Here is a 21,525-nt window from a genome sequence, read left to right as displayed (position 1 = left end):
ATTTTGCTTTACCCATCCCTTGCCCACAGTAAACAAGAGAGTGACTGTCAACAACACGGTATTAGAAAATGGGAGCGGCACCAGCATTTTAGTTTGTGGAAAAACATTTAATTTAAAATGTGACAAAACCTGACTAACCTGCAGTGTGTCACAGGTATCTGATCATGTGACTAAAAAAATAAGCCCATATATAGCTCGTACAGCCCACAGTTTCTTTCTAAATGTTAGCTTAAAATTCTGTATTTCTTTGTGGAACATGACCATCAGTCACTTTTCAATTGAATACGATGCCATCAATCATCAGAACACCTTCACAAATGGAGATACCATCAAAGGAAGAATCATTGTGGTGGCGTCAAAGGAAACTAAAATCCAAACACTGACTTTGATTGCAAAAGGAAAAGGAGAGGCCCATTCTTCTGATGAAGACAGCACCTTCAGTGTTAATGAGAAATATTACACCATTAGACAGGAGATCTTGGGAGAAGCAAGACAAGATGGTAATGTATCTTTTTTTCAGTTTTATTGTTCTTCGAGGCACTTTCTTAGTGTGATTACTACAATGTAATGTAATTAAATGAAAGCAGGCTTCCATGAAGCCAGAGTGGGATCAATTGCTCAAGGAAGAAACGTATTTCCGTTTTCCTTCAAGATTCCCGACAGGTATTTGGTTATTCCTGTTTTGACTTGCCTAGACATGACTGTTGCTCAGCTCATTTATATGTTCTTTTCATTTTTCTCCACAGAGATATGCCGTCATCGATCAAATCCAGTTTATGTAGAATTGTTCATAAGCTGAAGGCAGAGCTTAAGCAATCAATGAAGTTGCCGAAAAAAGCTGACACATACTTCACATTTGTCTCCAAACCAGCTGTGGCCATACCCGGCCTTATGGTGGGAAGTGTTCGATGTTTGAAATTAAACCGCTAAATTGACAAAAATGGAAGTTATTTTTTACAAAACAATACTAAAAGCAGACAACATGAATTTTAAAAGGAAGCTGTTCTTTCAGACACCTCAACATGGTTGCAAGCAGACTAGTATCAACCTTGGCTCAGGAACAGTTTCCATGGACGTCCACACTGACAAAATGGGATACAAGCAAGGTAATCATGTATGCATCTTGCTATATGATACATTTGCTTTGGATAAACCAAAATTAGGATTCACATCTATTAGATTATGTAGTCGCATCGCAACAGTTATGCAACAACTATGCAACATAACCTATGACATTTTAACACATGCAGGAGCTGTTTTACGTACCGTAATAAAGTGGCTCAGTGGTATTTGGTCAATAGGGCTCTCAATTAGATGTTGTAAAAAATACAGTATTTTTTCTTTTTAAATTTATAGGGACATCCACATCATGTTTTGCAAAACCAATAAAATACATTAAATAATACATACATTAAACATAACATACCCTTCAGTCTGCTTGGACAGACTCTTCCCTCACATAGATTTAAATGCATTAAGCCAAAAGCCTTTTTTAATTTAAACGTACCTTATTTAAACCATTTTAAAGTTCCATGTAGTTTTGGTTTACTTCAGTACATTAATGTTTGTGCATATAATTGTCTCACTTCAACCATGCTATGTAAATCCAGCCATAGGGAGAGGTCATACACTCTGTTTTGTAACTTTTGTAACAATTCTGCAAACCTGCACCCCTACTGTCCTGTTTTTTTTTTGTTTTTTTTCAAATACACCACATGGTGGCGTCACTAAAACCCAAAGTTTAACCTCATAAGTCGGATTGACTTGAAATAGCAACACTACCTAAGAATCATAATATCATAATTTAATACACACCTTTAAAGGGATAGTTTGGATTTTTTTACATGAAGTTGTATTACGTCCCCATCAACAGTGAACTATATCAACAGTGACTTACCCCCCCATTCGGTCCCGTGAGTCCATGACCCAGAATCTGAGCAGAACTACGTTCCTCGTCATTGAAATCCGATCTGAACTGGACTCGCAGGACCGAATGGGCGGTTAAGACACGGTTGAAATACATGTCATACAACGTCATGTCAAAAAATCCAAACTATCCCTTTAAGGGACTGACAAGTCTTGTCAAATTTCAGCAAAATTGGTTGAAAAATCAAGGCCGCCATCAAGCAAAACACTAACGGGAGTTAGCAACTAACTGCTTGATTTTGTGTAATTGACCATTTGTCTGTTTATAAATGCCAGGATATTTGTATTACATGTACGATAGCCTGTCTTCCAAAGCATTTTCAGCACAATCGAACGGGTCGCCACAACTGTTTCAAGCACCATGGGGTATCCTGATTTGTTCACATGACTTGATATCCATTAAAGCAGAACGGTACATGTGCCCATCTGTTCATAAACTAAATCATGCCTCTTCTTATAGGAGAGGCTCTCCATATCCGAATTGAAATTCTCAATCAGTCAACTCGTTTAGTGACACCAACAGTGATGTTCTTTCGGAAGGAGACGTCCTTTGGAAATGGTTACCAAAGTATAGCTGAAAAAAAGCTCCTTCAAATGGAGGCCCAGCCTGTGGCCTCTGGTAGGACAGAGACCGTCATCAAGAGGATCCCTATCCCCAGAAGACTACCACCGTCCGTGCTGAACTGCTGCATGTTCACGTTGGAGTACAAGCTCAAGGTAAATTAGACTAGGCTGCAACTAACAATTATTTTGTAAAGTCGATTATTCTGAAGCTTGTTGTTTTGATTAATCGCTCTAAACCAGGGGTCGGCAACCTTTACCATCAAAAGAGCCATTTTGCCTCATCTTCCAGTAAAATTTGTCGGGAGCCGGAAAATATTACACTGCTTATAAACTTGTAAAAATTGTAATCTTTTTCAAATGTTACCTGTTACAACCACAAAATTCAACAAACAGAAGTGTGCCTATACACATACTTTGAAATAATTTGAACACTTAACTCTGTAAATCTTACTGAGTGGTTCCCATATTTGTCTCCAATTAAAACAAAATGTAGCCAACTTTAAGATTTTTTTTAAGTCCATCAGAGTTCACATATCTGCATATCAGTGTTGTTTGATCAATACCGTTTATTCCTGTGCTGAATTGTCATCAATAACTATTCTATTGGTCCTGTCCTTGGCTGTCTTTGCAAAGAGAGACATTCTTTCATTTTCTAAATCATTTCCTGTTTCATTTGTAATTTGGAGAATGGATGCTCTGGTATTTTTTATGAACGATTCTTTCATGTATTCTCCATCTGTGAATGGCTTCCCAACCCAGTGTTGCCAACTTGGCGACTCACTGCGTACACTAACCTACCTCCCCCTCCCTTGCTCATCCAATCAGCAGTCAGAATGCAGTCTAGATGCATTCGCAGACCTGCGGCGAGTCGGAAATTTACTATTAATTTTGAAAATGAACATTTTCCCTACTTAGGTGTTAAAAAAAAATCATAGCGCTCGGCGAAGGGAGCCGCAACAAGGGGGCTGAAGCGCCGCATGCGGTTCCGGAACCACTGGTTGCCGACCCTTGCTCCATATAATTAGGAACCAAACACAAACAGTTAGCGGTTTGGTCCACAATATATCAGAAAAGAGGCAAAAATGTTGATCACTGTTTGTCAAAGTCAAGGCTGATGTGTGTGAATATCATGTTTTGCCTAAAACACAAAGATAATACAGTAGGTCTTCTTTCATGGATGACTCAGGAAATTACAAATATTTACATATGAGAGGCTGATATGAGAGGTAAATAAAATTTTTAAAACAAAAAACGATTAATCGAACACCCACATAGTTGTCAATCAATTGGATTAATTGTTGCAGCTCTAATTGACTTTCATTTCGTGTGTGCTTCATTGCTGAACGATGCTAATAATGTGCATTTATTGAGTTGCACGTTTGCCTGCTCTTCATTGTTTATATGAAACAATGGTGCACTTACCAACGGATCTGCAATACAGGCTGTCAGCTCTGTTACAAAGTTTATTTGGGTTACCAGGAAATTACAATATTTTCTCGATGTCTGATATGCTTTTTTAAATTTACGATATATATTCCAATGTTAGAAAAATGTACAACTGAATCATCAAAAATGTAGTTATATTTATGTATATGAAAAGGACAGTATAGGCCTATTGCAGCTCCAATTACAGGATTTTCAAAGCCCTGTAACTCAACTAATTCAAATATGTCTTTGCCAGTCACACACTATGCTGTTCATTGTCAAATTAAAGGTTAAAGGGTTTAACATAGGCGTTTGGCCTCAATAGCAGAGAACAATAGCAATTACATGTGACTTGAGTGCCATTATTAATGCATACATTAACTCTAAAATGTATAAAATCAATGGTTGTTTGTCTTTATGTGCCCTGCGATTGGCTGGCAACCAGTCCAGGGTGTACCCTGCCTCTCGCCCAAAGCAGCTGGGATAGGCTCCAGCATACCCCCACAACGCTAATGAGGATAAGCGGCATAGAAAATTGATGGATGGATGGATGGATGTATAAAATCAACAACAAACTGAATGATTAAATAACATTTTGTGTCTGACAACTGGTTGAAAATAGCTGGCTCATTTTAACAGGTCTATCTGGATATTAAATACAAAATAGACCAGGGGGTCATAATTCCAATAGTTGTCCTACCTGGCATTCAAGAACAACCAACTCCTGCAGCATGTGAAGGCGAAGCATCAGGCAACCCCTACCGCCCAACCCGGAGCAGTACACCTCAATCTTTGGAGCCCCCACCATCCTATGAAGCTTTGTACCCATCCAAATAATGGTTCTGCAATGTAAGTGGACTGTAAAGGGGAAAAAAAAACAATAAAAACCTTTGACTATGTTTCCCTATCATGCTTTGTCTTGTTCATTGTACCTTTGAATCATAGTTCTTGGTGTATTTCCACGTGTGTTTACCATAACTACTTATAAAAATGATAGCTGGGGCATCTACAGTATTTAACCTAAACTGCAAAGAGAACAAAGCATTGATTGGAAGCAGGCAACAATTGGAGAGAGGCTGTCACGTCTGAAATTTGAAAAGTTAAACAACTTAGTTAAACAACTTTAATAAATCATTTGGAGTGCATGAGAAATTTGGAAAGGAAAAGGTAGCTCTTTGACGAAAAGCTCGTTCATTACTGGATGCTGACCACTCATGATACTTTCATGAAGCTACTGACATCTTGTGGAGTTCATCAAAACTGCATCACAAGGTTGCCGACAGCTACAGCAGCCAAAAACAAAGAAACCCCAGCTGGTATTTGCTTTTGTAGACCACACACACCTAGTGACTTTAGGAGGCTTGATGGTGAATTGAATAGAGGCATTAATTAGAGCATTTATGATATGCTTAATTTGTTGTATGTTTGATTTTACTGTGCTATACTGCTGCCATAATTTGGGTTAATAAACAAAAAGAAATAGGACAATGATCGGGTGCTCATAGCACACAACAAGACTGTAATATATTTCATTTTAAGAGCCCCCATACCCTGTTTGTCATGGCACTAGCCAACTATCAAGGTCGCAAACCTTCCGACTGCTGTAATATCTTTCTTCTCAGATAGATGTTTGCATTTTATGTGTAAATGCACAGAGTGAGCCAAAACAGAAGTACAAACAACTGGGATACAGTAATCGCTCGTTTACATTCACATTCTTTTTTAACATTATGATGGCAACGCAGTATGAAAGCATCCGTATTATGGAAACACAAACCTTCACAGGTCATCTCAAAGGTTATATTTAACAATGTCTCTTGTTAAAAGACACATGATTGTTGATTTATTGGAAATGTCTTTTCTGCAATACAAATATAATGTGGTGCTTTCCAAACCATTATTTTTCATTCCCTTGTTTCCAGTTTGTTTAGAAGACCAGTAATTCATTTGCACCTAACATTCAGAATAGAATATTTTTTAGCTCAGCATGTGATGTGAACAGACAAGAAAAACAAGTTTTACAAAGTCTACGTGCTCCACTTCGCCTGTTCATAGTGTCTCTGCGAGCTCAAGCTTTCCTTCTTGGATTTACTGCATGCTTTTATAATCAGCTTTTTTGAGAGGGGGAAATGACCATTAAAGATTTCTCGATTGAATATGATTCCATCAATAGCCAAAACATCTTCACAAATGGAGACACCATGAACGGAAGAATTATTGTGGAGGTCTCCAAAGAAACTGAAATCCAGTCACTAACTTTTATTGGAAAAGGAAAGGCAAAGGTTCGCTGGCATGAACAACACGGACAACATGACCATCGTTACTACTGGTCTGATGAAAAATATTACGATGTCAAGCAATATATCTTGAAAGATGGTAATGTATCATTTTATCATATATTTATTATTTTTAGACATTGTGCCCAGCACAATTATTGATAATGGGATTTTATTTTATTTTACATTTATGATGACGTACTAAATACTTTTCACTCTTCCAGGTAATAAAATAATCACCAAAGGAAGACATGTGTTCCCTTTTACCTTCATGATACCTGACAGGTGAACAGTTATTACGGTTGTTCACATTATCCTAAATGTTGCTTTCAGGTCATTAACCTGTTTTTGTACATGACAGAAAAATGCCATCATCGTTCAGTTCAGGGACCGGCAGAATTGTTCATAAGGTTAATGCAGAGCTCAAACAATCAATGAAGTTAACAAAAACAGCTAAAGCCCACTTCACATTTGTCTCCAGAGCAGACATGGAGATACCTGGACTTATGGTGAGAAATCCAGGACAGATACAACAGATGGAAGTTTAGTAATGACTGTAGTCCTTATTAGAGATTGACATTCTTTTTTTCAGGAACCACAGCACGATTGCACTGATAAAAGTCTCAGTGTCTTTGGCTCTGGAACCGTTTCAATGGATGTTCACACAAGCAGAATGGGATACCAGCAAGGTAATGATATATTTGAACTGCCAGAGTTTGGTTTTGTAGAGTTAGAGTTAGTGTTGTGATGATTGAAGCTTATACTGTACATCAAGTACAGCAGTACCGGTAGCCTGATAACTAGTTAGCACTAGAGGAATTTAACTGGACTAGATTCCTCATGAAAGATATGATGAATAGATTATGTCTGATACATGAAAGGCTAGGGACACTGTCACTAACTGACTGTTAATGTCCTTAACCAACCGACTATGTCAGAGACATATTCCCCATTCCACTTTACCAGAGCAGTGCAAAGGACCAATAAAGCAAAACGTCATCTTTTTGCTGTTGTATGGTCATGTGACTAGTCACGTTGATCATGGCTCACCAACTGGTGCATAGCATTTTGTGTTCAGAAACCAACAGTACTTTCCCTGTGCAGGTGACGCCCTCCAACTCAAAGTGGAAATTCACAACCAGTCATCTCGTGCTGTTAAGCCCAAATTCATACTGTACGAAAAGCAGAGTTTCTTTGCCCAGGGCCACAGGAGACTTTACACAAAGGAGATCCTTAAGGAGAAAGTAGAGGCCATTGATGCGCATAGCAAAGAGACTGTGAAGAAGATGATCACCATCCCCAGAGTGCTTCCATCCTCCATTCTGAATTGCTCCATCATCAAGCTGGAATATAGGCTGAAGGTAAACCTGAGACGCTACTGGGATCCACTTTTAGAGGGGTGAAGGGTGCTTACGGATTCTAAAACAGAACCAAAAAGAAACAATAAAGCCTGAAAATACCTGTTATTGTTATGTTATAACACAGTACTGTTTTAACAGATCTTTCTGGATATCAAATACGCAGTGGACCCAAAGATCAAGCTTCCAATCATTGTCCTACCTGCCTTTGAGGTTCCTGACATAAAACAACCACCAGGTCCTGCTGCCTTTGGATTTGAGACATTTGCGAACTCAAACCAACCAACATGGAGCCAAGCACCCCAGCATAAAGCAGCACCCCAACCACTGGACCCCCCTCCACCATATGCAGCACACGCAGCATATCCCCCCTCGAGTCATTCTGACAAAGCAAGAAGTTTATTATAAATCTAATTCCAGTGTGTTTTTATATCAACTAAACACAATGTACTTGGAATGATGGCCACAAAGAAACTAAAACAATAGTTCCCAAATGTTTGAAATTAAAAAAGAAAACACCGGTGAGATAAGTTTTTGTTATTCTACAACAGATAAAAACTAGTGCCTTTAAGCGATTAAAATTTTCAGATTAATTCACTTTCAGATTAATTCACAGTGTTGCTGTGAATTCATTTCTACGATTAAATGTAATTATTTTTTAATCTATAGTCATCATTTGTCATTCAGTCTTCATTTGCATGAGCAAAAAGACTCAGGAAAGAAGGGAATATGTATATGCACAAAAGGTCTTCATTGAACACCTTCAACATCATGTTCATGTTAACAAATGTCCATTTATCCACATTTCCATGGACCTGTTACTCCTTTTTCAGCGAGCTACTAAGACAACATTATCCGAGAAGAAAGCTGACTGCTTCTTATTTGCCATGTTGCCTGCAACTGAGAACAGTTTGTCACACGGAACAGTGGTTGTGGCGAGATATTTGCAAAGCTGAATGAGTTGACCACCACCCCAACTGCCCATTTGCGCATGTACACGACTTAACACGACTTGGACAAACTGCCCCAAACGCGACGTTTCAGGGATTTTGAGTGATTCTGAGATGCAGATGGGTTAATTGTGTCAAAATCAGATTAATGATGATGATGGATTACTCCGCATTTACGCGTTAATTTTGACAGCCTTAATGAAAACTGCACAGGATTGTAGTCTTTTGTGTCGTAGCCAGACTTGTGTGGCAAATTGAAGCTCAAACCTAAATTGAACTAAATATGAAGCTGTAAGGGCAGCAATGTACTGCCATTGTCTGTTACTAACACAATCCTCATTTCCACAGAGCAACAAAAATAACTAGATAATCTGCATATAAAATGCCAGAACTTTGCGTGTGCATATCTGCTTGATCTCGTGGCCTTATTCAAAAGCATATTTGTAATACTCTACTTGATGTGTGTTTTGATGAAGTTCATTTACGGGAGTATTGTGTTGCCACTGTGTTGTCATTGACTAATATTTAAATTTGTTTGATGATCTGAAAAATGTGAGTGAAATGCAAACATTTCACACCACTGTACAGGTATATGGTGTTGGAATTGCACTGCTGTTGATGTGTTCAAGTCAGAATAAAGTTATAAAAGATCGTCAGACTCTGTGTGACTGTGTGGGGACACTACACTGTGCTTCTGTCTGCCATCATAACACAGGTGTCGCTTGACATGATGCACATATGTTAATTACGCGAAAGCTTGACATTTTTGCCATGAACAGCCATGTGACAGACAAGAAAAACAGGTTTTAGAAAATCTGCATGCTCCAAACCACCTGTTCATAGTATCTCTGCGAGCTCAAGCAGACAGTACTTCTCCACTTGGATTTACCGAAGGCTTTTGTAATCACTATTTCCTTTGGGAAAATGACCATCACAGATTTCTCAATTGAATACGATTCCATCAATAGACAAAACATCTTTACAAATGGAGATACCATGAACGGAAGAATTATTGTGGAGGTCTCCAAAGAAACTACAATCCAATCGCTAACTTTCTTTGGAAAAGGAAAGGCAAAGGTTAGCTGGCATGAACAATACGGACAATATGACCATCGTTACTACTCGTCTGTTGAGAAATATTATGATGTCAAACAACATATCTTGAGATATGGTAATGTATCATATTAATTATTTTTTAAACATTGTTCCCCGTGTAATATCAGCCAATGATATTTCATTATTATGCTGTTTCACCTACTTACTGTATACATATCACTCCTCCAGGTACTGAAACAATTACCAAAGGAAGACATGCTTTCCCATTTGCCTTCAAGATTCCTGATCGGTATACAGTTGTTACCGTTTCCACTAGTCTGGATGTTGCTTACAGGTCATTAACCGTTTTTTTCTACTTTGCAGAAAAATGCCATCATCGTTCAAGTCAGGGACCGGTAGAATTGTTCATAAAGTTACAGCCGAGCTCAGACAAACCATGAAGCTGACTAAAACAGCTAAAGCCCACTTCACATTTGTCTCCAAAGCAGACAGGAATATACCTGGACTTATGGTGAGAAACCTGTGGCAAATACAACAGTTTAGATGGTTTCATGAATGTAGTCCTCATTCAGTTAATATAGCGGCATGTTCTTTCTTTCAGGAAGATCAGCATGATTTCACGGATAAACGTCTAAGCATTTTTGGCTCTGGAACTGTTGCAATGGATGTTCACATGAGCAGAATGGGATACCAGCAAGGTAATGATATATTTGAGAGATGGTGCTGGGGGAATTTATCTGGACTAGGTTTCTCAAGAAATGTACGGAGAAAAAATAAAAATATAAAAAAGACATGGATCGGACACATGACACAGGGACATGCCAGGTCTCTTTTTCCACCTTTAATGTCAAGTGCAACATGAGCACATTTTAATTTTATAATTGGATCGGAATCTGTCAGCATGGCACATCTTGATCCCAGTGGTGTGTGGTGAGGTTCATGGCTGGCGAGGCTTACCTTTATTTGTATACAAAGTCCATGTGCCTGTCCTTCTCAAGGAAAAGGTGCTGGTGTGGGCCGGTGTGAGATTCTGACGGTATGATAACCTTAAGCAAAAATATCACTGTCTCACAGTTTCTAATTATAATTGAAATATATTTGTTGAACAGTCATTTTTAAACAACATAAAAGAACGACACGGAAGTGGAACATAAAATAAGTATTTAAAATAAATAACAAAAAATAACTGAATTCTTTGTAAATAAATAATACATTAAATGCAGTTTTAATGCAGGCTAATCATGCAACTCAAGTCACAAAACCATAAATATGTTCTTAGTAAAAAAAAAAGAAAACAAGAAGAAGGGAAAAATGTAATGTTCTGCTATTTTTTAATAGCATGGTGAATGTGCGTGTCTCAACTTGTGTTTTGATTAATTTGCTTGCTATAACGTGGTTAAGACATTCACCAACTTTCACTTTTGTTTACGGGTCATGTGATTGTTGTAACAACTGAGCCGTTGCTACATGGTTGTTAGTTGTTGAGTGGAGACTAAACAGTTTATACCACTTATCCCCGACTCTTGTCTCATTCTGAATCACATCTTCACATTCATGTACATCCCATGACATTTGTGACATTTCTCTGCCGTTCATTGGTCGATGAGCAATGATTACGTCACACTTTTTCCTTAAAGGCATTACACAGGCTGTCGACAAGTTATGTTGTACACAGTACAAATGTTTCTGCAGCATTATGTTGGCGACATGCCCACAAACTGAATTAGGCATGCGCTATCAGGTGGTAGACTCGCGCAGCCGCATCTCAGTTTTCTGGATATCAACGTGTCAGTCAAATTCAATTTACTGAAGAAAATTTTAAAAACAGAAAATCAGACAAATACATTTACACAGACAAATACATTTATAACACAGTTTAACAGAAAAATATGAAAATATTTATTTTATGTTATAATTATTTTGTATTTTTTTCATGATCACCCTCTCCTGCCTCCCCTGACCGCATGTCACTGGTAAATATTAAGTGTATACTGTTAATAAACAAGTTCTTTAAATAAATCTTGCTCCCTCACGTGACCGGATCATGATCTGTGATCAGCCCCCAAAATCATAATCCTGTAAAGCCTCAAGATGTCAGTCTGTTTTTCTATGAGGTTGTACAGTAATAGTTGACATTAAATGTGGAAAAAGTTCTGAAATGATTCATATGTGACATTTATTTACATTATAAACACCTGGCACAAGTGTGTGTCCGCTTTATAATCACTGTACCAACTGGTGAAACTGTATATGCGTGTTTGTGTAAAAAAAACAAAAACAATGCTACTTGCCTCCTTGCAGGTGAAGATCTCCAAGTCAACGTTATAATTCATAACCAATCATCTCGTGCCGTGAAGCCCAAATTCGTATTGTACAAAAAGCAGAGTTTCTTTGCCCAGGGCCAAAGCAGAGGCTGCACAAAGGAGGTTGTCAAGGAGAAAGTGCAGCCCATTGACGCGTATAGCAACAAGACTGTGACAAAGGTGATCAACATCCCCAGAGAGCTGCCATCCTCCATTCTGAATTGCGGCATGGTGGAATATAGGCTGAAGGTAAACCACTCATTTATGATTTGTCTGGGAACTGGTAATGGAAATAACGTTATTAACGAAATAACCTCTGTTATAAAACTATTGGAATACATAGCTGGAATAAGTTCAATTTGTCTTCTAACTGAATATATGTTCAGTTTCTTGTTATCAGACCGTTGTTAGATTCAATCGATGGTGTTTTACCTCGTCATGTTTTAACTGTCACCTGCAGTCTTCCTCAGAAGTCTCGCCTGACCACCGTGACGTGTCGCTTAACAGCTGTACTTCCGACAGACATGACAGATCTACAATGAGGGAGCATTTGTGATCTCTCCTCCAGAGGTCATCAAGTGGTGGGAGGTGTGGCCAACCAGTTGTGTCTATCATGTCTATCCGGTTGGCTAAGCCGTCACAGTGGTCAGGTGACACTTTGGAGATAGATTGCAGATGACAGTCAAAACATGTCAAGATGAACCACCATCGGATACTGTATACTTGAAGATACCAAACATATACGTGTACTATATTTGTGTCTTACAAAATAACAAAGTACAATTTTGACAGATCACCCTGAATATCAAATATGCAATGGACCCAAAGATCACACTTCCCATTGTTGTCCTACCTGCCTTTGATGTTCCTGCCCAAACACAACCACCGGGTCCTGCTACCTTTGGAGTTGGGACATTTTGGAACTCAAACCAACCGACCCGGAGCCAAACAACCCAGCATAGAGCAGCACCTCAACCGCTGGACCTTCCTCCACCTTATGAAGCACACGCAATGTATCCCTCCTCGAGTAATACTGACAAATATGGACGTTTACGATAAATCTCCCTTCACCGTGTTTTTTTCTCCATGTACCCAATGTACAATGTACCCAGAATGACAGCAACAAACACCACAAGGAAAAATAATAGTGATATATGTTTTGGAAGATTAACCGGTTAGGCAAGGTTTAAACAGTAAACTGTACACTGTGGTCTTATATGTCCTAGCAAAACCTCAAGTTGTGTTAATTTAAATATAACTTAAAAAAAATCGACTTATCTTTCTCATGGCACACACACATACACACACTAAAACAATTTTAATGAAATATGATACTGTTAGTGAATTGAAACAATTTACTTCTGTTGTATGTTGTACGATCGTAGCCTTATTTGAAAGCATATTTCTCATATTCAACCGAGCTTATAGTTTAATAAAAAAATATTATGGGAGTATTGCTGTCTCTGCTGGTCATTGTTAATGTACCGAACTCATTATCTTGAGTGGAACACACTCCGATTTGTATTAACTCACTTATTACAAAAAGGCAGGGTTATCCCAAAATTTTCCATGGAGGGCCTCATACAGAAAAGTTCAGGATGCAGGGGAGCTACTTTGATCCATTTTGTCGATGGCAAAATCAATTAGTTGTATTCGTTGTAAACATATGCTAAGCTATTTGAAGAAAACACTGACATCTTAGTTTTTGCGTTACCTGTGGGAATCTGTACTGGTCAGCCGTCTCTGGATTTAAAAAATAAAATAAAACTATAGTTGAAGGTGTTTTAACCATCGCATTCCAATTTTTCGGAGTCATTGTAAATGCGGTAATCCTGTATGCATGTACACAGGTATGACACACAAAACTGGTTTTATAAAATCTTCATACGTCACATCACCTCTTAGTAGTACCTTTGTGAGATTTGCCAGTCATTTCATGTTTGGATTAGCTAGAGGCTTTTATCATCTGTATTTGTTTTTTGAAAAATGACCATCACAGAGTTCTATATTGAATATGATTCCATCAACAGCCAAAACTTCTTCACAAATGGAGATACCATGAACGGAAGAATTACTTTGCAGGTCTCGAAAAAGACTGAACTCAAATCACTACCTCTGATTGGAAAAGGAAGGGAAGAGGTTAGTTGGACAGAAGTTGAAGGATACGACAATGCCCCGTGTCTGTGTATTTGGCACCGCCATGCAAGTGAGAAGTATTATACTGTCAGGCAAGACATCTTGAGAGATGGTAATGTAATCTAATCACGTTCATTAATCTTTTACGTTTCCAGTGCAATTCGTAAGGAGATTAACGAAATGAACCCAGAAGTTTGCAAGGAGATTAATGACATGAGGAAGGAGAGCTCTGAAAATAGCAAGGAGCTAACAACAAAATAAATAAACAGCATGAGGAATTGAGGAATGAATAAACAACATTAAGGAATTGAGGAATGAAAATGTATCACTTTATAAAGAAATTGGTGGATGCTTTAAAGAAGCAAAATGATAAAAAGGATCATATTATATCACATCCACGCCTATGGGCCTATGTCAGGGCACCTAATGACCGGTAACAAGTTGATGTTACTTCAACAGTGCAACAGGTGGCCATCTTTCTGCAATCAAACGAGCTGGACGTGGACGTCAACATGCATTCTAATGTTTGGAATTGGCATTGCTGAAACAGAAAAGCAAGCTGAAAGGATCAATGAGCATGTGACAAAACGCAACACTAACATCGCCAAGAACTGCAAAATCTACAAATTAAAGGGAGGACTGGATAATATCATCATGATCATTTTATGCTTAATAAATTGTACCCATCAAATTAGGAAAACAGCGTACCCCTGCGACCCGAGTGAGGACGAGCGGCATAGAAAACGGATGGATGGATGGAAATCAGGAAAAGTCAAGAAATATGAAGGAAAATATTAAAAAAGGCAAATATTTTTTGAATGACAAGAACTGAATGGGGTCATATTGACCCTAAGGATAACATGAGGGCTAAGATAAGGTTTGTGGAATTTTAGAGTCAGGTGCAAGTGCGATCAAACTCCTTCTCAGACACTTTCACTTTCAGTCTCTGACATTACAGTACTCCCAATCCACCGTATGAATCTTTAAACCCCGCCCTTAATGGAAATTTACAGTTCAAACAAACAAAGCGGGTGGAATTTTACAGAGAATGGATTTAATAGACCACGTTGCTGTGACTTTAAACAGGTTTACATGCTCAAGAAAAGGCTCAGCTCACTCACTCACTCAACCACGCCATCGTGACTCTTCAGAGCTTTTTACCTACTCTTGTCTTAAAAATGCCCATCACAGCATTCTTTATTGAATATGATGCCTTAGATGTGCAACATAGCTTCACAGATGGAGATACCATCAATGGGAGAATCTTCGTGGAGGCCTTGATGGAAAGTGAAATCCAATCAATAACTTTTTTTGCGAAAGGAAAGGAAAGATTTGATTTGTCAACACATGACTCTAATTTTTACACCAACTACCCATCAAAGGAGACATTTTACAATGTCAAACAAGACATCTTGAAAACGGGTAATGTATAAGACAGCCAGAGATTGGTGTGACTTCGTTCTTACTTTAGTGACTTTGGATAACGATGCTGATACTTATAAGTCACCATTTTTTTCAGGTCCCCAAATTATTGGTGAAGGAAGACATGTATTTCCCTTTTCTTTCAAGACTCCTGACAGGTATTTGATTTTCTTTGTCTCGAGTCTTCACCTTTGTTTCTTTCATTTAAATGTTTATTTGTTGTTGTCGCTGTTCTTCACAGAGAAATAACAGCTTCTCCACACTGGGTTCAGTATAAGTTAAAGGCGAAGCTCAAACAGCCAATGAAGCGAGAAAGAACTGTTGAAACTTACTTCATATTTTTTCCAAAAGAAAGCATGGACATCCCTCCACCCATGGTGACATTTTTTGTTCTTATGATCAATGAACATTAATATCAATAAATAGCCTCTTAGGAGAAGACTACAGTGATTGAAATTGTGTTCTTGCAGGAACCTCAGTATGTTCACATCCAAAAAAAAGTCTTGGGTTCTGGAACAGTAACAATGGATGTTTACACCCAAAGAATGTCATACAAGCCAGGTAATACATACAGTATCCACACATATGTATACACACAAACATATACAACAATGCCATGCACATAGACATACAGTATGTATAGTATTATAGTATTGTTTTGGTCACTTGAGTCTGCATGTGTTGCTTTGTCTTTATGTGTGTTTTTTTTGTTGTTGTTGTTGTTGTTTTCAAAAGGTTATCTGCGATTATAAACTTAGATAAGATGATAAACATATTGCAGAACGATGTACACATTCCAGGAGATACTTTGGATCCATAACCGTTGGTCTGCCGTCGTCGAGATTTCCACATGGGTCAAAAGTTATGAAGTAAGAACTCAGTGCTCGGATTGGGAACACTTCCTCTCATTTGGCACAATTGGAAGAGGTGTAACAGGGCACGGCACTATTGCATGCACGTGCACACACGCAACGTGACATAGTCGTAGAATGAGTGAAATGCAATCGCCGCTCGCAGATCTTAATGATAACAGACACATTGCATAATCGAAATAAAATACATCGACTAGAAACAGTCAAACCCACAGCACTTTTGTTAATAAACAACTACATTAATGTGCATAGCAAAAACATATTATTTAATTCATGCTTAACTCATTCAATACCAAAGACGTATTTATACGCCTTTTACGTTTTGTTGCTCAAGAGGCAAAGAGAGGTGGTAATGCAACACTCCACTAATGCAGTAACACTTTTAAGCCATAAAAGCGGCCACAAGGTGGCAGTAGTGCATTTGATAAGAGCTCGGCAGGGCTCATGTTAACTGACAAATCACACATGACAGGAAGGAGGAAGTGAGAGAGCGTGGAGTGTAGTGTGCAGAAGGGTACGCATTGTCACTGCGCAATACATTACTCGGAATGCAATCGGTTCAACTGGGTTCTGCGCACGTGCAGAACGCATCTACAGCCGGTCGGCCTATTTTTTGGCTGTCACATGTTAGGCATGTGCCACAGCACGTGACGTCGCTGTCTTAAAATTAGCTAAAGGAGGAATGACAGAGTTCTTGCGCATGCACGGGACCGATTGTGTTCCGGGTACTTATTGCGCAGTGACACGCATTGTAGGGAAATTTTAATAGGTGCACACGCGCACACGCATGCACACACATGTACACACATAGTTCAGTTCCAAATGTCAAAACTGTAAATAGTTTATGGTGTAATATTTGTAAATAAATTGTTATTTTGATGCAAAACAACCCCTTTTTTGTGTTGTTTATGTTGGTATAGTTGCTTAGACATTTGAGCTGTCACAAAAGCAAAAAAATATTTGTGTCAAAGTGAAAGTTATGCTTGAAATTTTTCTCCCTTTTCTAGTCGGGAACTGATATTTTCCTGAAACTTACCTATGTTCTACTGCTGATTACTAAAGAACAAAAAAAGGTAAAAACAAACTTTTTTTTCCGATGAAAGATGGGAGTGGGAGTATAGCCATAGAACACAATATTCTGTGTGCCGATACTGAAGGGTTTTTTCTTTTGAAGTGGCTGGGATTGAATGAGTTAATTATGTAATGCTGCTCTTGCACATAATTAATATCAGCAGCCACCTTGCACAATAGAAATAGAAATAATCCACAAAGCGAAATTGCATTAATACACCTAAATAGAAGCAAATCTGCATTTGGTCGTCTCTATGTGGAGTTTTAATGTTCTCCCCATGCGTGCATGGGTTTTCCCCAGGTACAGTCGTCCTTCGTTTATCGCGTTTAATTGGTTCCAGGCCCGACTACAATAAATTAATTTCCACAAAGTAGAATTCAATATTATAAAAACGGAATATGTTTGTAGTTACAGCATAGAAAACCTGTTTATGACTTTTTAAATACAGTTTTTAACATTATTAGAGCCCTGTAGACATTGAATAACATCCCTGCAGTCTTATTCTTTGTTTACACCACATCGCTAATGCACAGGCTAGGGGATCACTGCAGGGACATAGGAGACACCCACCGCTAGCATGGCAATCTACCAAGCTAAATAGCCTCTCCAATTTACTTATTGTAAACTTATGAAAGTATTTCAAACAGAGTGGGGAAAAAGAATAAGGTAAGAAGCCAGAAAACTACCACTTCCACCCGTAACGGGAGGAGAACTTGTTTCATTCTATCATGTTGGACATGCCATGGCTGACTCCATGTAATGTAATGTAACGTTACTGACGCTTAGTGATCAGAATACTACATGTAACTTGTCTAATAATAGGTCATAGTCAACCACAAGTAGTACTTAGTAGAGTAGTAGAGTACTGAGGCGTTCCCAGGCCAGCTGTGAGACATAATCCCTCCAGCGTGTCCTAGGTCTGCCCCGGGTCCTCCTCCTGGTTGGGCATGCCTGGAACGGAACACCTTACGAAGGAGGCGTCCAGGAGGCATCCAGACTAGATGCCTGAGCCACCTCAAATGGCTCCCCGTGGTGTGAAGGAGCAGCTGCTCTACTCTGCGCTCCTCCCGGATGACGGTACTCTTCACCCTAACTCTTAGAACCAACGTTTTTCAAAAAATGTGAGTTATATAGGACCATCTAGTTCTTAGATAACAGTTGTATAACTTATTTTTGCAACAACATGATTATAAAATGTGCTGAAATGTTATCTAAAATATTACCTGGACTCTATTTAAACGTTTTACGATGGTGATATTTAATCTAAAAAACAGAAAAACATATATTTCTATTATTTCTTTTGGAAAATGTTCATTCTAAACAATCTATTTCCTCATCCTAGGTGAGGCTCTCCAAGTCACAGCTGAAATCAACAACAAGTCAAGTCATTCAGTGAAGCCCACATACGTACTGTACTGGAAGCAAAATTGGGCTTTCCCAGGTCAAAGGATAATTTACGTGTTTCCTATTCTTGAGAAAAAAGCCAAGCCAGTTGCCGCCCACAGTAGAAAGACTGTGACCAAGGTGATCACCATCCCCAGAGGGATACCTCCTTCCATCTCCATCAGACCAGAACTCAACAATGAGTACATCCTGAAGGTAAACCAGACAATACGTGTCTCTATTTCACCTACTGTGCTATTGGAAGAATAATTGTCATATAAAAAGACTTGTATTTTTTTCCTTGTGCCTTCTTTTATTGTATGAACAGCGGTATCATTAAATATTTGTTAAAAAATAACAATAATAAATTTGTACGCACAATGAAATAAACAGTTGTATGTCACAAGCTACTCAATGTTAATAAGGTGCGCCACGCCCTAAAATAACAAAGCATGTTTTTCACAGGTCAGTCTGGATATGATGGGGACAAACGTCACAAAAGTCAAGCTTCCATTATTTGTCCTGTCCGACAGTATTGCCTCACAACAACAACAATCACTGAATGCTCTTGACCTTGCATTTCATGGAGAACAACCAAAAAAAAAGTCCCGATCTATAGACAACCCCATTGACTTCAAAGAAATGGAAAAAGAGATGTACCTTTCTGATGGATGAGTGCAAACGAGATTATTCTGTCCATACCACCGTGTTTTAAGGGTTTTCATCATACAGTCGGCATCACAGAACAGGAGTATCATGGCCGATACAGTATGTACTGTACATACTCTTTCTACTAGCTAACAGTCGTGTTCATTCAGAGCCAGCTGGCCCATTAGGCATTATAAGCAAATGCTTAAAGCGCCGTGGCCTGCTATAAGCGCCAAAAAATGGGGGGAAAAAATTCTTTTAAAAAAACGATAGCAAAAGTCCTTTTTACAATGATCTCACATTGATTCACAATTTATATTACTACAAATGATAACAAATAAGTTGTTGTATTGTTGATCCGTTGATTGTTGTGTTTATCAAATACATAAATGCCAACAACAGTATGCTCTGCGCTCTCAGAAAAACGTACTGATGGTGGTTCCTGGAGTCAGAACAGTTGGCTGAATTCCAGTACGCTGCCCCTTTTGCTTGGAATGACCTGCAAAAAAATGACTTAAACTTATCTGAAGTTGTTACGAGTATTTAAGGGTATTTTAAAGGAATGTGAAATGAACAGGCTTGGCCGATGGTACTGTTTTTAAATTCGTGAAACTGTTGTGTCTAGATTGCCTTGTCAGAAACTTTGTGTTATGCTGCCGTCTTGGCCAGGTCACTCGTCGTTAAACCTCATTGAGATGTTTAATCTCAGTGAGGTTTACCTGGTTATGTAAAAGTAAAATAAATCATTTATGATCATATTGTTATTATTTTTTATTCGCTTATTTATAGAATGTTTATTTTGTGGTAAGAGTATTTATGTTGTATTTTAGAATTTTTTTTTTGTATTTATTTGTAATTTGTTGTCCACCAAGGTGGCAATATTATTGTCTGCATACACTCAAAGGATTCCTGGCCAAGGACAATTTAAAGCAAATCTTTGTACTCTATTTATATTGTTACATTTATAAAGGTGAAAATGTCTAAGAGCAGCTCGTGGTTTGTGGCCCACGCAGCAACAGCAACAATATTTTTGCAGATGTTATTATCATTATTATTGTTGTATGTTGTTTTGAAAATCTGAAATAAATTACTCGTTTGGACTTGCATCCTTTTAGATTCAATGAAAGTAATCACCAGTGAAGTGATTAAAAATTAGGTTTACACGTAACTGGACACAACCTGGTCGGGACCTTGAAATCGTCTATGAAAGTGCCACTGTTTCACTGTTTAACTAATTCGGAGATGGCGTCATTATTTTGAGAACCTACAAGGTTCCCGAGAGGACATGGAGAAAAAAATCTGAAAAAAAGAGCCTTCCCTAATGATGTTATCCATCTATAAACTAGATAGATTTTCAGCCGAGGGAATACGCTAGATATGCTCACTTTTTTAGGTGAGCACCAGGAATAAAATCCAATATGAAATATTAATAATTAGGTCAATGTCAGCAGATGTAAATGTCACAGGAGTCCTTGCGTGAGTACTCAGCCTGTTATTATATTTGCTGGCGGAATAAACACTCAGAGGCATCAATCAACTGCAATATTATTTATAAGAGTTTTATTATAGCAAGGAAAAAATTGTACAAGAAAAAAATGAAAAAGGTCGCCACAAAACACGTCACACACAAAACACTGCTATCTAGTGGTGACAACAAGATAAAGCATTTGAAAATATATTTCATGAAAATATAACATGAAAAAAGAAAGGTGCTGCTCCAATGTATTTTATTTTTTAAATGGATAAGTGTTAATATGTCGACGTTTGTGCAATGTTGCGCGTTGATAAATGTAAAGGCTAGTAGAGTATAGTTAGTGTAATAATCAGTGTTAGCTTGTACATTCACACACTGCATGCTGCCATGCCACCAGTCCTTCCTTGCTCTGTTGGCGGTGACCGTGTTGCTTTAAGCAGTCATAATCTTTTGGGAACTCCTCATAACGCTCCATAATAATAATGACTTGCTCATCTTGTATAAAATAGACTGGCTGGGATTGCTTTACTTTTCAGCGGATGTAGAATAACGTCACATCAAACGCCCTCTTTCATGCGCAGTTAGCACAAAGCCAAAAACCGGATTTGACAAAGTAAGCTGATAACCACCGTCAAAGTACCGTTCAATTCTGTTTGCGGA

General features: G+C 38.3%; 4 protein-coding genes across 5 annotated transcripts; all 4 read left to right on the top strand.

Moving 5' to 3' along the window:
- Positions 1-207: 207 nt before the first annotated feature.
- On the top strand, positions 208-4,814 carry LOC129179883 (arrestin domain-containing protein 3-like). 2 transcript variants are annotated; one of them, XM_054773690.1, is made up of 6 exons: positions 208-500; positions 585-663; positions 747-894; positions 1,013-1,106; positions 2,387-2,643; positions 4,555-4,814. In XM_054773690.1, the coding sequence occupies exons 1-6, from the start codon at positions 257-259 to the stop codon at positions 4,750-4,752; spliced, it is 1,020 nt and encodes a 339-aa protein (XP_054629665.1). In that variant the 5' UTR covers positions 208-256; the 3' UTR covers positions 4,753-4,814. The 2 variants fall into 2 exon arrangements, with proteins under 2 accessions (XP_054629665.1, XP_054629666.1); XM_054773691.1 differs by having other exon boundaries at positions 209-500; positions 588-663.
- A 1,123-nt stretch (positions 4,815-5,937) lies between these two features.
- LOC129179950 (arrestin domain-containing protein 3-like) lies at positions 5,938-9,143 on the top strand. The gene is made up of 6 exons (XM_054773834.1): positions 5,938-6,291; positions 6,416-6,476; positions 6,553-6,700; positions 6,784-6,880; positions 7,296-7,552; positions 7,691-9,143. Exons 1-6 carry the CDS (start codon positions 6,045-6,047, stop codon positions 7,955-7,957), a joined length of 1,077 nt encoding a protein of 358 aa, XP_054629809.1. The 5' UTR covers positions 5,938-6,044; the 3' UTR covers positions 7,958-9,143.
- Positions 9,144-9,347: 204 nt separating this feature from the next.
- On the top strand, positions 9,348-13,519 carry LOC129179969 (arrestin domain-containing protein 3-like). The gene is made up of 6 exons (XM_054773887.1): positions 9,348-9,670; positions 9,784-9,844; positions 9,919-10,066; positions 10,157-10,253; positions 11,857-12,107; positions 12,651-13,519. The coding sequence occupies exons 1-6, from the start codon at positions 9,424-9,426 to the stop codon at positions 12,915-12,917; spliced, it is 1,071 nt and encodes a 356-aa protein (XP_054629862.1). The 5' UTR covers positions 9,348-9,423; the 3' UTR covers positions 12,918-13,519.
- A 1,605-nt stretch (positions 13,520-15,124) lies between these two features.
- LOC129180062 (arrestin domain-containing protein 2-like) lies at positions 15,125-20,357 on the top strand. The gene is made up of 6 exons (XM_054774096.1): positions 15,125-15,416; positions 15,514-15,574; positions 15,658-15,793; positions 15,887-15,977; positions 18,703-18,959; positions 19,209-20,357. The coding sequence occupies exons 1-6, from the start codon at positions 15,173-15,175 to the stop codon at positions 19,416-19,418; spliced, it is 999 nt and encodes a 332-aa protein (XP_054630071.1). The 5' UTR covers positions 15,125-15,172; the 3' UTR covers positions 19,419-20,357.
- The last annotated feature ends 1,168 nt before the right edge of the window (positions 20,358-21,525 follow it).

This window comes from Dunckerocampus dactyliophorus, chromosome 4, assembly GCF_027744805.1.
Source record: "Dunckerocampus dactyliophorus isolate RoL2022-P2 chromosome 4, RoL_Ddac_1.1, whole genome shotgun sequence".
Classification (NCBI taxonomy): Eukaryota; Metazoa; Chordata; class Actinopteri; order Syngnathiformes; family Syngnathidae; genus Dunckerocampus; species Dunckerocampus dactyliophorus.
Note: the sequence above shows the minus strand (reverse complement) of the source record. Positions and strands in the feature narration are given on the sequence as shown.

Bases quoted from the DNA above. Each gene is read 5' to 3' on its own strand.
- LOC129179883 (XM_054773690.1), top strand. From the start codon at position 257: ATGACCATCAGTCACTTTTCAATTGAATACGATGCCATCAATCATCAG. The intron at 501-584 runs GTAATGTATCTT...ATTAAATGAAAG, and splicing joins GGGAGAAGCAAGACAAGATG to CAGGCTTCCATGAAGCCAGA. The intron at 895-1,012 runs GTGGGAAGTGTT...CTGTTCTTTCAG, and splicing joins TGGCCATACCCGGCCTTATG to ACACCTCAACATGGTTGCAA.
- LOC129179950 (XM_054773834.1), top strand. From the start codon at position 6,045: ATGACCATTAAAGATTTCTCGATTGAATATGATTCCATCAATAGCCAA. The intron at 6,292-6,415 runs GTAATGTATCAT...TCACTCTTCCAG, and splicing joins GCAATATATCTTGAAAGATG to GTAATAAAATAATCACCAAA. The intron at 6,701-6,783 runs GTGAGAAATCCA...TCTTTTTTTCAG, and splicing joins TGGAGATACCTGGACTTATG to GAACCACAGCACGATTGCAC.
- LOC129179969 (XM_054773887.1), top strand. From the start codon at position 9,424: ATGACCATCACAGATTTCTCAATTGAATACGATTCCATCAATAGACAA. The intron at 9,671-9,783 runs GTAATGTATCAT...TCACTCCTCCAG, and splicing joins ACAACATATCTTGAGATATG to GTACTGAAACAATTACCAAA. The intron at 12,108-12,650 runs GTAAACCACTCA...CAATTTTGACAG, and splicing joins TGGTGGAATATAGGCTGAAG to ATCACCCTGAATATCAAATA.
- LOC129180062 (XM_054774096.1), top strand. From the start codon at position 15,173: ATGCCCATCACAGCATTCTTTATTGAATATGATGCCTTAGATGTGCAA. The intron at 15,417-15,513 runs GTAATGTATAAG...CATTTTTTTCAG, and splicing joins ACAAGACATCTTGAAAACGG to GTCCCCAAATTATTGGTGAA. The intron at 15,978-18,702 runs GTAATACATACA...TCCTCATCCTAG, and splicing joins AAGAATGTCATACAAGCCAG to GTGAGGCTCTCCAAGTCACA.